We start from the raw sequence: 12,392 nt of genomic DNA, 5'->3' as shown, positions 1-12,392 counted from the left end.
ATATTTTCTAGTTCTAGTAAGGACTCTTGCTGCTGCATTTTGAACTAACTGGAGCTTGTTTATGCACTTATTGGAACATCCAGACAGTAAGGCATTACAATAATCCAACCTGGAGGTAACGAAAGCATGGACTAGTTTTTCTGCATCGTGCAATGACATTAAATTTCTTATCTTTGCAATATTTCTGAGATGAAAGAAAGCTATCCGGGTGATGTTATCAATGTGAGTTTCGAATGAAAGACTGGGGTCAATAATCACTCTGAGGTCTTTTACTGCTGCACGTGAAGAAACAGAAAGGCCATCCAGAGTTACTGTGTAATCAGAAAACTTACTTCTAGCTGTATGTGGTCCTAGCACAAGTACTTCAGTCTTGTCAGAGTTAAGCAGAAGGAAATTAATAAGCATCCAGTGTCTAATGTCCTTAACACATTCCTCAATTCTATTAAGTTGGTGTCTCTCATCAGGTTTTGCAGAGACATACAACTGTGTGTCATCAGCATAACAGTGGAAACTAATACAATGTTTACGAATAATATCGCCCAGAGGTAACATATATAGAGAAAAAAGCAGTGGACCCAAGACAGAACCTTGTGGAACACCAAACTTTACCTCGGTACGTCTAGAAATATCCCACATGACTCCTTTGTCAGGAGTCCCACATGACTCCTTTGTCAGCCAGCATTCATTTATTGTCTGAAAGTAGACTATTACATAATGTATTACCTTCTTTTCTAACATATATTTTTCTGTAACAGTTAATATTTTTAATGTTTGGATGTCTAAAAATTTTTGTACTGACCTGATATTTAACATCCATGGTGCTGGAATGGGATATTCAGGAAACACATACTGATGTGAAAGTCAGGTGTCCACATACTTTTGGCTATATAGTGTTGGTAGGTGGATGGCTAGTGGCTAGGTTGGCAGGTAGGTAAAGCATCTCAGATATAGTTTAAAATATGTATTCTGCTCAATTGCTTCTTTTTTAATCTTCTTTTAATCCAATTAAATGAACTGAGTGCTGAAATAGTGCTGCATATTACTCAAAACATTTAAAACTCACTATAACCTTCTTAGTTCATGCACTTGCTCATGACATTTGGAAAAATAACTGCATAGAAATATGGGAAATCATGAAATTAGGCAATAGTATTTAAAACAGCATGCAAACATTCAGTAACTTGGGTAAATTATTAACACTAAGTTCAGTCTCCAAATGTACTAAAGGTCCCCCCACGCACAGACAGACACCAGTCTACCAGTCCTGGCTGAAGTCTTGCCGTGAGGATGTTGATGTTAACAGCTTTGCTTACACACTGCTTCCTGCAGCTAACTGTTGGAATGAGTGTGGGTGATTTCACGTATGTATGCCTTCTCTTATGTGACCTGTTATATACATGCATACTATAATGTGGTATGAGTGGGGAGGTATATGATAACTGTCCAACTAGGTATCATTGCTTATGGTTTATCCCAATATAAGATTCACATTTACAAAGAGTCGATGTATAAGCTACAGTATCCATCCATCCATTATCTGTAGTCGCTTATCCTGTCCTACAGGGTCGCAGGCAAGCTGGAGCTATAGGCTACAGTAGGTTAAAATATTTTTGTAAGTTTGTTTCAGATTGGAGAACTATAAAGTTTAACAAGTTTATTTGAATGGATCTGAAATTCTCCTGATAATTATACTGTTATTCCATTAAGGCAAAAGTCCAAAAGAGAATCAAGGGAGGTAGGAGAACCAGCATCTATCAACTGTAAAATGACTGCTTGGTCTGAGTGGGCGCCCTGTGACCCTTGCACTAAAACCATGGTAAGGTAACTAACACACACACACACACACACTAATGTAATATTAAACAGTAAAGTGAATTACATACAAAATAAACCAGAATTAATAATTTGTCAGAAATTATCACCTTGATGATGATGCTTTCAAAAGCACATGAGTAGGATGTGGTGAAGAATTAGTTTTACACAATAAAATTGTTTATTTGTTCCCCCCATGTACTGTATGTTCTAGCATCGTTCCAGGGGTATTGAATCATTTGGGCAGTTTGGAGGTCAAAGATGTATAGAACCCATTGGAGAACAAAAACCTTGCATACCACCAACTCAATGTGTGGAAGATCCACCACCTGTCTGCTCCGTTAATGAGTTCCTCTGTGAATCAGGTTATTACTGTCAAGAATACAGCTGATGTAGCTGAATCATAGCCTGCTCTTGATCACAGAAATGAGGCATTGATCACTGTGAACTTTTTATTATATTATCATTAAAGACCACAGTCACAGTTGAATTTTGTGGACATTGTGAAGAGTCAATATTGAAATACTGTATTTGCAGACCTCAGAAACAAATTGTTAAACACTACTCAAACTATTACACAGCAGTTGCATGTGACAGAGTTTACATTATATTTCAATTGCATTATGTAAGGACTAAAAAATTTCAAAATAATAACTGAGACTCGTTCATAAATTTGAAAAAAAAAAGTAAATAAATTGGATTATCACCCAGCTCTAAGTACAGAAACCTTCTATTACAATTGAATTCTGAGTAAACAGGTTTTATGTTCTTTTTTTCAGTATGGGAAATTGTGTCAAAATACTTGTCTGTGTTAATTGTAAAGATGTTGCAGGTGAAGTATATACAGATTAGACTGAACAGAATAAATGGCAGAATATTCTTTTAATTATCCAAACTTGAAGATTGATCAATTAAGGGCATGTTTGATTCTTTATCTTCTGTCACTGTCTTCACACACAGGCCTCTGTATTAAAAGCCGGCTGAAGTGCAATAATGACAATGACTGTGGTGACTTCTCTGATGAGGATGGGTGTGAAAATCCCCACTCTCCATGTGGCAATGTGGATGTGTCTGAGTCAGACATCGGTCTGCATGCTGGATACGGGTCAGTAACAAATAAAAGTAGAACATATGATATCTTGGGTGGTGATGAAGGGAATTGGGGTGGGATTTAGCGGGGTGGGGTGTGAAAAGTACTATAAATCAGAATCCACCAGATTATAATAGAAAAATACAACATATATACAAAATATACTCTTGCAGTTGGTGTTTTTTGCTCTCAGAATAGAATGAACAAAAACATCAAACCCCACTGAAAAACATACAAAATAAAAGGCTAGAATTTGAATTACTTTTTGATCACATATCCTACATACACAGTAAATTTGCTAAACAGATCTCAACTTTCACCCAACAGCATCAACATTCTAGGCTCAGGCCCTCGCATGAACCCATTTAATAACAAAGTATATAATGGAATATGTGACCGTATCAAGGATCCATCCAGTTTGAGCTACAAGAGGCTGCCCTGGAATGTTGCTGTTCTCAATTATGAAGTAAGTTCAAAATTAATGCTTTTGTGAAAAATCAAATGCAAAACTTGTAAAATTTTAAACATTCAAAAGTAGAGGGAGGGCGCCCTCTGCCAGTCTAGCAGAAAACTGTCTGGACTGTATGATACAGGCAGCTGTTGAAGCCAAGCCAACTCTGTTGCAGTATTTTCATTTGAGTCTGGGGGCAGGATCATCAGTATGTTCGAGAAGTGTAAACTTTTGATCAAGGAGGAGTCCAGAATGTCCTTAGCAGGGATCCATGATAATTCCTCAGGCCTATATCCATCTAAGTCTACCATGTAGTACAGCATGTTACCCCACAGCTTCGAGTCAAGGAGTTCTCTGACACTGTATGCAGGTGCTTGCTTGATCTCCAATAGGGTAGGTGGTTCAGCTCTGATTAGCTGGTGAGATGGTAAAAAGAGACAAGATTTGAGCAGTGGGAATATAGAAAGTGGGTGCAATATTCCCATATGTGGTGGGAGTTTTAGTTTGTCAATACTGGATTCATTTTTAAGGACTGTGAAAGTCCAAAGAAGTGAGGATTTAATTTTCGTGATGACAGTTTCAGACAGATGTCCTGCTAAATGCTTCTGTACACAGGACACACTGAAAGACAGTGAGGCCCATCAACAAACGGAACAGCATATTCTGCCCATGGTAGGTATTGGCTCCAGTCCTGCTGGTTTTTAGCCAGCAAAAGCAAAGAAGTCTCCCAATATCCTGATTCAGCCTCTCAGTCTGACTATTGTAGTGCAGGTGGTACCCTGAGAGGAAACTGATAGTAACTTTCAGATGCAAAAAAACATGCCACACCTGGGACATAAACTGAAACCTCCACCCCACCCCGTCAGAGACAGTTTCCTCTGTGAGGCCATAGAATCTGAAGACCTCCTTGAACATCATTTCCACTTTCCATTACAGTGGGGAGTTGAGGCAGAGGAATGAAGTGACATGCTGGGTGGTTGATGGGAGGTCAAGGTCTGGGCACAGATTGCACAAGTTTTGACATGCTGTTCCCCATAATGATTCATAGTCCTCCACCAGAATTGATTCAGCACTAACTGTTGGGCTCTGTGGATTGCTAGATGTTCAGAACTAGGAAAGGTGTGCACTAATTGTAGCATTTGTTTTTTCATGGCTTGAGGAACTTTCATCAGTGGGCATTCTGGTGGGAATGGATCCTCTTGCTGAGCCCTCTGAACATCCTCCAGGATCTTCCAGCAGACTGGGGCTGCAGAACATAACTCATAGGTTGTCCATTTTCAAAGAGTTTAGGCAAGATGTCAGCTTTAGGATTTTTATGATAAAATGAAATTGAAAGAAGAACAGGGCCAACCTGGCTTGATGAGGATTCAGTTTTTTTGGCAGGTGTGACATACTACAGGTTCTTGGGGATGAGAAATGGGAATTTTGTTCCTTCCAAGCAATGCTGCCATTCTTCCTGGGCAGTCTTGATCACTAGCAGTTCTTTGTTGCCTAGGTCCTAGTTTCTTTCTGTTGGGGTCAGTTTCCTGGAGTAGAAAACACAGACTTTTAATGGGTTACCTTGATGCTCTGATAGCACCACTCCTACCTCCTTCTATTCATCTCTGAGGTGTCAACCTCCATGATGAATAGAAGTTCTGGATGATTCAAGAGAGCTTTGTCAATATGTCCATATACAAGTATAAAGTGCATTGAAATACTGTTTCTTACAGGCTCCCCCATGGTGCATTTATAAAGAAAATAGAAGATTACAAAACAAGATATATAAATAACTATCTATAGCTATCTAAGACATTTAGCTATCAAAAACATCTAGCCATCTAAACATACAAGTATAGCTATCTAAGTAGATAAGAACATAAATGACAAGACAAAAACAGGTGCGCCCCGTGGGGACCCGGGGTAGAATAGGTCCCTAGCACCCCCTTGCTGATCATAAGAGGCAACAAATGGGGCGACTTATTTGCCGTAAGTTGCTACCCGTGTCAGTGGAGGACGAATGCCTGGTACTTGAGGAATGTGGCTGGCTGCGGCTCCCACAAGTCCAACACAGTGCTTTGGCTCCTACTTCACTTAGACGGGAGGTTGGAAGGGCCCGATCCAATCAATCGGCTTGTCAAAGTCTTTTATTTTTCCTTAACGACTTTGGCTGAGGGTCAATCGAGTGATATGAACATTTTTGTTTAAATTGCTCGAGTATACCATCCCTGTATCCTTGATGCATATCTGGAGGAGAACCGCAGCTCTGTGCATCCCCTAGTTGGGCTCCGAGGTGGGTGAGGAGCAGAGATGATGAATTTTTATCCACAAATATGGCTACTAATCAACCCAATAAAAGAAGATTCATGGATCAAGACTTAGACGACGGCTCTGAAATGGCATTGATATACCCCCCTAAAATAAATAACTGGCCCAAATTTATAGTTCTGGAATCTGTAACACCAGACATGCCCCTCGCTAAGTTGTCCCCTTTTGCGATTCAGAAAGGAATCTCAGGAATAGCGGGGGCTGTTAAAGATGTTAAGAAACTGCGATCTGGTCAGATTTTAGTCGAATGTTCAAGAAAGTCTCATGCAGACAATTTATTACACTGTAATAGTTTAGCAGGAGTACCTATGCGGACTTTCCCTCACCTCCATCTGAATAGCTGCAAAGGAGTAATCTGCACTAGAGACCTCCATGATATGGAAGAAGCTGACATAGCTACTGAATTGAAAGAGCAAGGCGTGACTCATGTAAGCAGGGCCGTTGACAGCTTTGGCTGGGCCCGGGACAAAATAATCTGAGTGGGCCCCCCCCAAAATAATCTGAGTGCCCCCCCCCCCCCCCCACACACACACACATACGCGCGCACGCACATCGCCACACAGCAACCACCCACACCCAACCCCTCTTTTCACAGTCTCCATTCACTCCAACCCTTAAATAACAGGTATTCCAAGCCCATTATAACAGTCAACCATTTTATTTCAACATTTCAACATATTTACAGTTTGAACATTTCCTTAGTCTGCAACTATTCAGGTGCGAAATGCAATGCACCGGACTTTTGCTGTGGCAAAGTCATCAATAAGGTAATTGAAGTCCAGCTTCTTTGCAAGTTCGCGCTCTATAGAGAGCATAGCCAGCCCATTGAGCCTCTCCTGTGACATGTTTGAGTGCAGGTAGTTGATAAACCAAAATGATTGTTTACGGGATGGAACTGGGCCTCAATGAGAACGGAGTTATGGCTTTCCCAAAATCTGAACATAGAAGCATCACCACTAGTGATGTGTACAGTGAGTTTTTCAGTGTATTTTTTTTGTCTTGTTTTTCATAAACGTCCTTTCCATACTCAATTTAGAATGCTACAAAAAAAATTGACACCCTCCCAACCACGTAACATTAGCCTATCTGACCTGGGGGCTGACACGTTTATTACGGATAAACCAAAAGGATTACAACATTCCCTGGATATAGAACTGGACTGAGAAGATTTCAAAATCTTAACGTGTAAGCAACAACAATAAAACAGAGGTTGTTTTATTCATTTAGGGCTTATTAGGCTAGTTTCATTAATTGCGCTTTTCATACAGGCCTATCATTTTTCACTTGAGCAAGGGAATTGTTTGAAGAGTATCCAGTCTAAGCGAAAGTTTAATGTTTTGCAACAGACTAACCTCAAAACACCCCATTTATAGCCCATTTGTTACATTAAACTCTATCTAGCTGGCAATTTCACATGCCGTCGTATCTACACGGGATGATTTCCACCAAAATAAGGTTTAATTAACAAGAGGCAGCGTTCCACGGGCTTTCAGCTAACCGGAGTCCAGCTCAGCGCAGCTCAGCAAGCGTGCCTAAAACATTTGGATATGATTGCCACATACATATACACATACAAACAGCCACTCAAATCTCCACTGCCAAGCCTCTACCTCTCCAACGCCAGATCCATGTAAACAAAACGGACGATTTGGAATTACCTTATTCTATTCTATAATCAGCTGGTCAGTGCAGTACTAGTAATACTTAAGTGACTTACCCATCCAGTGAGGATTATTTTCTTGTTTACAAGATGCCACATCTGAGTCGCTGACAAATCCTGAATTTCTGTAAAGAAAACTGTGCAGAGATTTATAAGCACGCAGTGCTTCACCACTGAACAGCGAGGGAAAGTTGATGAGGTAATCATACACGGCCGGGTATTCCGCTGGCAGTTCAAAATCCGGTCGTGAAAACTCCGTCCGGAAAGCCATAAGGGTCACTAATCTGTAGATCGTTTATTTTAGACATATATCTAGTTATCTGTTCATTAGAAAAATGAGCCATGTAGTCCGTCGGTTGAAATTGATCCATTCTGTACACGAGTGCAGCAGTATTCAGCGGTGTTTTTGACCGACACGATGGCGGTTGTGTTCTTTCCGGTCACGTGACTGCAAGATCTCTATAGTGCCGTGTTATTTGGCGCCTTAATCAAAGACCAAACCATTTCTGCATTAGGGGTGGTAGGTGGGTTCTTGAATCTATTTTCGAAGACAATAAAGGCAAAAGAACCAGAAATCATTCATTGAATGCAAATATAGCACATTTTTCTCCCCCAAATCAACACATTTTGAAATGAAACAGAATGATTAATGGCATCTTCATGAGGGACCAGTTCTGGGACCCCCCTCATGCCTGGGCCCGGGACAAAATACCCGGTTGCCCCCCCCCCTGTCGACGGCCCTGCATGTAAGGAGAATTACCTTGAAAAGGGATGATAAAATCATAAAAACTGGTACCTACATCTTGACCTTCAATCTACATGACCATCCTGAAAGAATCCTAATCGGATACTTAAGTGTGCAGGTGGATAAATACATCCCTAACCCTTTGAGATGTTTCAATTGCCAAAAATTTGGCCATGGCTCTGCTAGATGCAAAAATAAATCAGTTTGCTGTACTTGTGGAGAAGATGGGCATGAACTAATCTGTACAAGACCACAAAAATGCTGTAACTGCCAAGGGAATCATCCAGCCTCATCAAAGGACTGCCCTGTATGGATTAAAGAGAAAGAAATTCAAAGGATTAGGATCATTAAGAAAATAAGCTATCCACAGGCAAGGAAACAGGTGGAAGGATCTTCCTTGTACAAGTTCCAGCAATCTTTTGCTTCTATTGTGAAACCCCCTATGAAGTCAACTGAATGTCAAACAGACTTTACCTGGCTGAACAAAGATAAGCCGCAATTGATTAGTGGAAACAAAACATCTTCAACTTCCAATAAAAACAAAAACATGAATTCCCAGTCTTCTGCCAGTCAAACGTCTGTCATGATTGAACCTTCTCAACCATCAAAAGAGAAAAAGAAATCGACAAATACTACTTCTCAGTCTAAATCAAGTCAAGAAAATAGGAATGGAAACTATAAGGATGTGGAAATGAAGGAACCCTCAACCCCTCGCAGCCGAAGCTCCTCCCCCAAAAGTAGGAGCAAGGGCCCTGTTCCTGTTCTACCCACATGACAATAGTTAGCCACATTATTCAATGGAACTGTCGTGGTTTTAAAGTAAACTTCTCTGAACTGCAGCAATTAGCTGCTTTTTTCAATCCTCTTGTCTTCTGCCTTCAAGAAACTCACCTATCACCCAATAATATTATGTCCTTTAAAAATTATACAATGTTTAATGCCTATGGCCCAAATATTCATCGTCCTTCAGGTGGGGCAGCTGTCTTGGTACGGAACGACATAATTCACAGCCAACTTGTAATTACTACTCATCTGCAAGTGGTGGCAGTCCATATAACACTTCATAAAGTAGTTACTTTGTGCTCCGTCTATATTCCTCCTGATGTCACTGTAACTTTGCACGACCTGGATGACTTAACTGACCAACTGCCTACCCCATACCTCCTCTTAGGGGACTTTTAATGCGCATAACCCTGCATGGGGTGGGAATCATTCAAATGCTAAAGGCAAGACTTTGGAAGATTTTATCTCTAAAAATGACTTGTGCCTGTGGAACGATAGATCTTCTGCCTATTTACATCCAGGCCATGGTACTTACTCAGCAATTGATTTATCAATATGTGATCCTGACATCTTGCTTGACTTCTCTTGGCGACCCTTGGATGACCTTTGTGGGAGCGATCATTTCCCCTTGATCATGACATCTACTGAAGCGGATATACAGTTAAGACCTCCGAGATGGCAACTTAAAAAAGCTAACTGGAATGGCTTCAAACACCTTTGTGACGCCCAACTTGGTCATTTACCCCAAAATATCGAAAATCCTGTTGAGCACTACACTGAAACATTGATAGCAATTGCGGAGGAAACTGTCTCTAAGACCTCAGGAAAGCCCCACCGTAAGTCCAACCCATGGTTTAATGACAACTGCAAAAAGGCTATTGACTCCTGAAAGAAAGCAGAGAGAATTTTTAACAAACATCCAACAACAGAAAATCTCACCAGATTGAAAATCTGCTGAGCTCAAGCACGTAGGACTATCAATGAGTCTAAAGCACAAAGCTGGAGACAATATGTTTCCAGTCTTACATCTGATGCATCCTCAAAAAAGGTGTGGAGTTTTATTAAAAAGATGCAGGCAAAAGGTGGAACCTCACAAGTTCAGCACTTGAAATGTCAAGAAGGTCTTCTGACAACAAAGCAGGACATTGCTGATAAACTTGCTGAAACGTTTGAAAAGAACTCCTCTGTGGAAAACTGTCGACCTGAATTTCAAGCTTTGTGCAGGAAAGAGGAGAGAAAGGACTTGAATTTCCAGTCAGATAATTCAGAACCGTACAATCAGCCTTTCTCAATGGATGAACTTCTCTGCTCCATAAGAAACTCCCATGATACTGCAGTGGGCCCTGATGCAATTCACTATCAGTTCTTAAAAAACCTGCCATCCAGTGCATTAGCCCATCTCCTGACAATAATTAATGCGATCTGGGAATCAGGAAATGTTCCACCATCTTGGCAGAAAGCATTTATTATCCCCATCCCCAAACCAGGCAAAGATCACACTGACCCCACAAACTACCGTCCAATAGCCTTAACTAGTTGTTTATGTAAAACCTTGGAAAGGATGGTGAATAATAGACTAGTTTGGATGCTTGAAACAGCAGGACATTTGACTGAATATCAATGTGGCTTCAGGAAGGGGAAGAGTACAGTGGACCACCTTATTCGACTGGAGTCCTTTATACGTGATGGATTCATCAGAAAAGAACATGTGGTAGCAGTTTTTCTTTGCCTTGAAAAAGCTTATGATACAACGTGGAAATATGGTATTCTAAAGGATCTGTACTGTATGGGATTCAGAGGCCATCTGCCTATTTTTATCTCAAACTTTTTGTCCAACAGACGTTTCCAGATCCAACTGGGTACTACTTTTTCAACTCCACATTTTCAAGAGCTAGGAGTCCCTCAAGGCAGCATTCTCTCTGTCACGCTATTCAGTGTCAAAATCAATAGCATTGTACAAGCAATTAGCCCACATCTGTTTTGCAGCCTTTATGTCGATGACCTCTGTATCTGCTTCAGAGGAAAATATATGAGTACAATTGAGAGACAACTCCAATTATGCATAAACAAGATCAGTACTTGGTCGATTCAAAATGGCTTCAAGTTTTCTAAATCTAAAACTGTCTGTACTCATTTTTGTCAACTTAGATCATTACATCATGATCCTCTGCTCTACATGGATGGTGCGCCAATCCAAGTGGTGAAAGAAGTTAAATTTCTTGGACTTACTTTTGATAACAAATTATCCTTCATTCCACATATGAAATGTCTCAAGAAGAGATGCTTTAAAACTTTGGATATTTTAAAAGTTCTATCAAAGACAAAGTGGGGAGCAGAGTGGACTGTGCTGCTGCGTCTTTACAGACCACTAGTGAGGTCCCGTTTGGACTATGGGAGCATTGTCTACAGATCAGCAAGGAAATCATACATTCAGACGCTGGACACTGTGCATCATCAAGGCTTAAGACTGGTCTTGGGAGCCTTCAGAACCTCACCAGTTCAGAGCCTGTACGTGGAGGCAAGAGATCCCCCCCTTCAGTTAAGGTGACTAAAGCTTGCTCTACAGTATGCAATCAAACTCAAAGCAAACAAAAATAATCCTGCTTACAGTGCTGTCTTTCATCCCCAGTTTTTGCAGTTTTATGAAGCTAAACCTAGGTCTATCAGACCTTTTGGAATACGCATACAACCCTTCCTGGAGGATTTGAACATTGATCTGGACAGTCTGCAATCTTCACATGTCTGTTCCACTCCCCCTTGGACCTTGAGACAACCTGTAATTGTGCAGGACCTAAGTCACAGAAAGAAATCTAGCACACATCCAAACAAGTACCAGAGTTGTTTCCTTGATGTAAGGCCCTGTCCACACGGCAACGGATTCAAGTGACTCCGATACAATTACTTATCGTTTAGACCTGGCGTCCACACGGCACCGGCGTTTTGGGTGCCCAAAACGCAATCTTTTTGAGAACGGGTTCCAGAGTGGAAAGATCTGGCAACGTTGCCGTTGTGAAGTCGTCTGGATGAGTAGAACGGATTTGTTTACGATGACGTCACAACCACATGACTGTGAGTGCTTCACGCCGGGTAGAAGTGTAACGAACTCGATGCGAGTTGTCAAAAAATCCTATAACTTGGTTCATGAAACGCGCTTACAAAATATTTTCACTGTGAATATTTATTGTGTAATGGTGCAAAGTGAGAGAGAGAGAGACTCTGCCCTTAGGGCAGAGTCAATCCCGCCAGCAAAAATAGGGGAAAAAAAAGGAGCAATCTCACCTCTTCAGGTGTGGGTTTAAGTCCTACAATACATTCCTCAAAAAGGGCGTAGAAGAAATTAATCCATCAGCGTGTCATTCAATTTATTCCGGACCATTAAAGACGCTGCCTTCCACGTAGAATCATACGTCATCCTCGTCGCCATATTGGATAGGTCAAAGCGGAGAATAAAGATTCATGTGCTGCGTTTAACTGTACCAACAGGTTTACCGTCCAAACGAGATCATATGGGATTACCTTTCACAGGTGAGAAACAACAAATTAA

The 12,392-nt window shown here is 40.9% G+C and overlaps 1 protein-coding gene across 1 annotated transcript in view; it reads left to right on the top strand.

Moving 5' to 3' along the window:
• The first annotated feature begins 826 nt into the window (after positions 1-826).
• The window catches only part of c9 (complement component 9), a 96,355-nt gene continuing 84,789 nt past the window's right edge, over positions 827-12,392 (top strand). The window contains 6 exon segments of the mRNA XM_060913435.1: positions 827-911; positions 1,205-1,361; positions 1,708-1,816; positions 2,027-2,177; positions 2,773-2,917; positions 3,230-3,368. Of these exon segments, the coding sequence (XP_060769418.1) occupies positions 827-911; positions 1,205-1,361; positions 1,708-1,816; positions 2,027-2,177; positions 2,773-2,917; positions 3,230-3,368 (786 nt within the window).

This window comes from Neoarius graeffei, chromosome 28 (genome assembly GCF_027579695.1).
Source record: "Neoarius graeffei isolate fNeoGra1 chromosome 28, fNeoGra1.pri, whole genome shotgun sequence".
NCBI lineage: Eukaryota > Metazoa > Chordata > Actinopteri > Siluriformes > Ariidae > Neoarius > Neoarius graeffei.
Note: the sequence above shows the minus strand (reverse complement) of the source record. Positions and strands in the feature narration are given on the sequence as shown.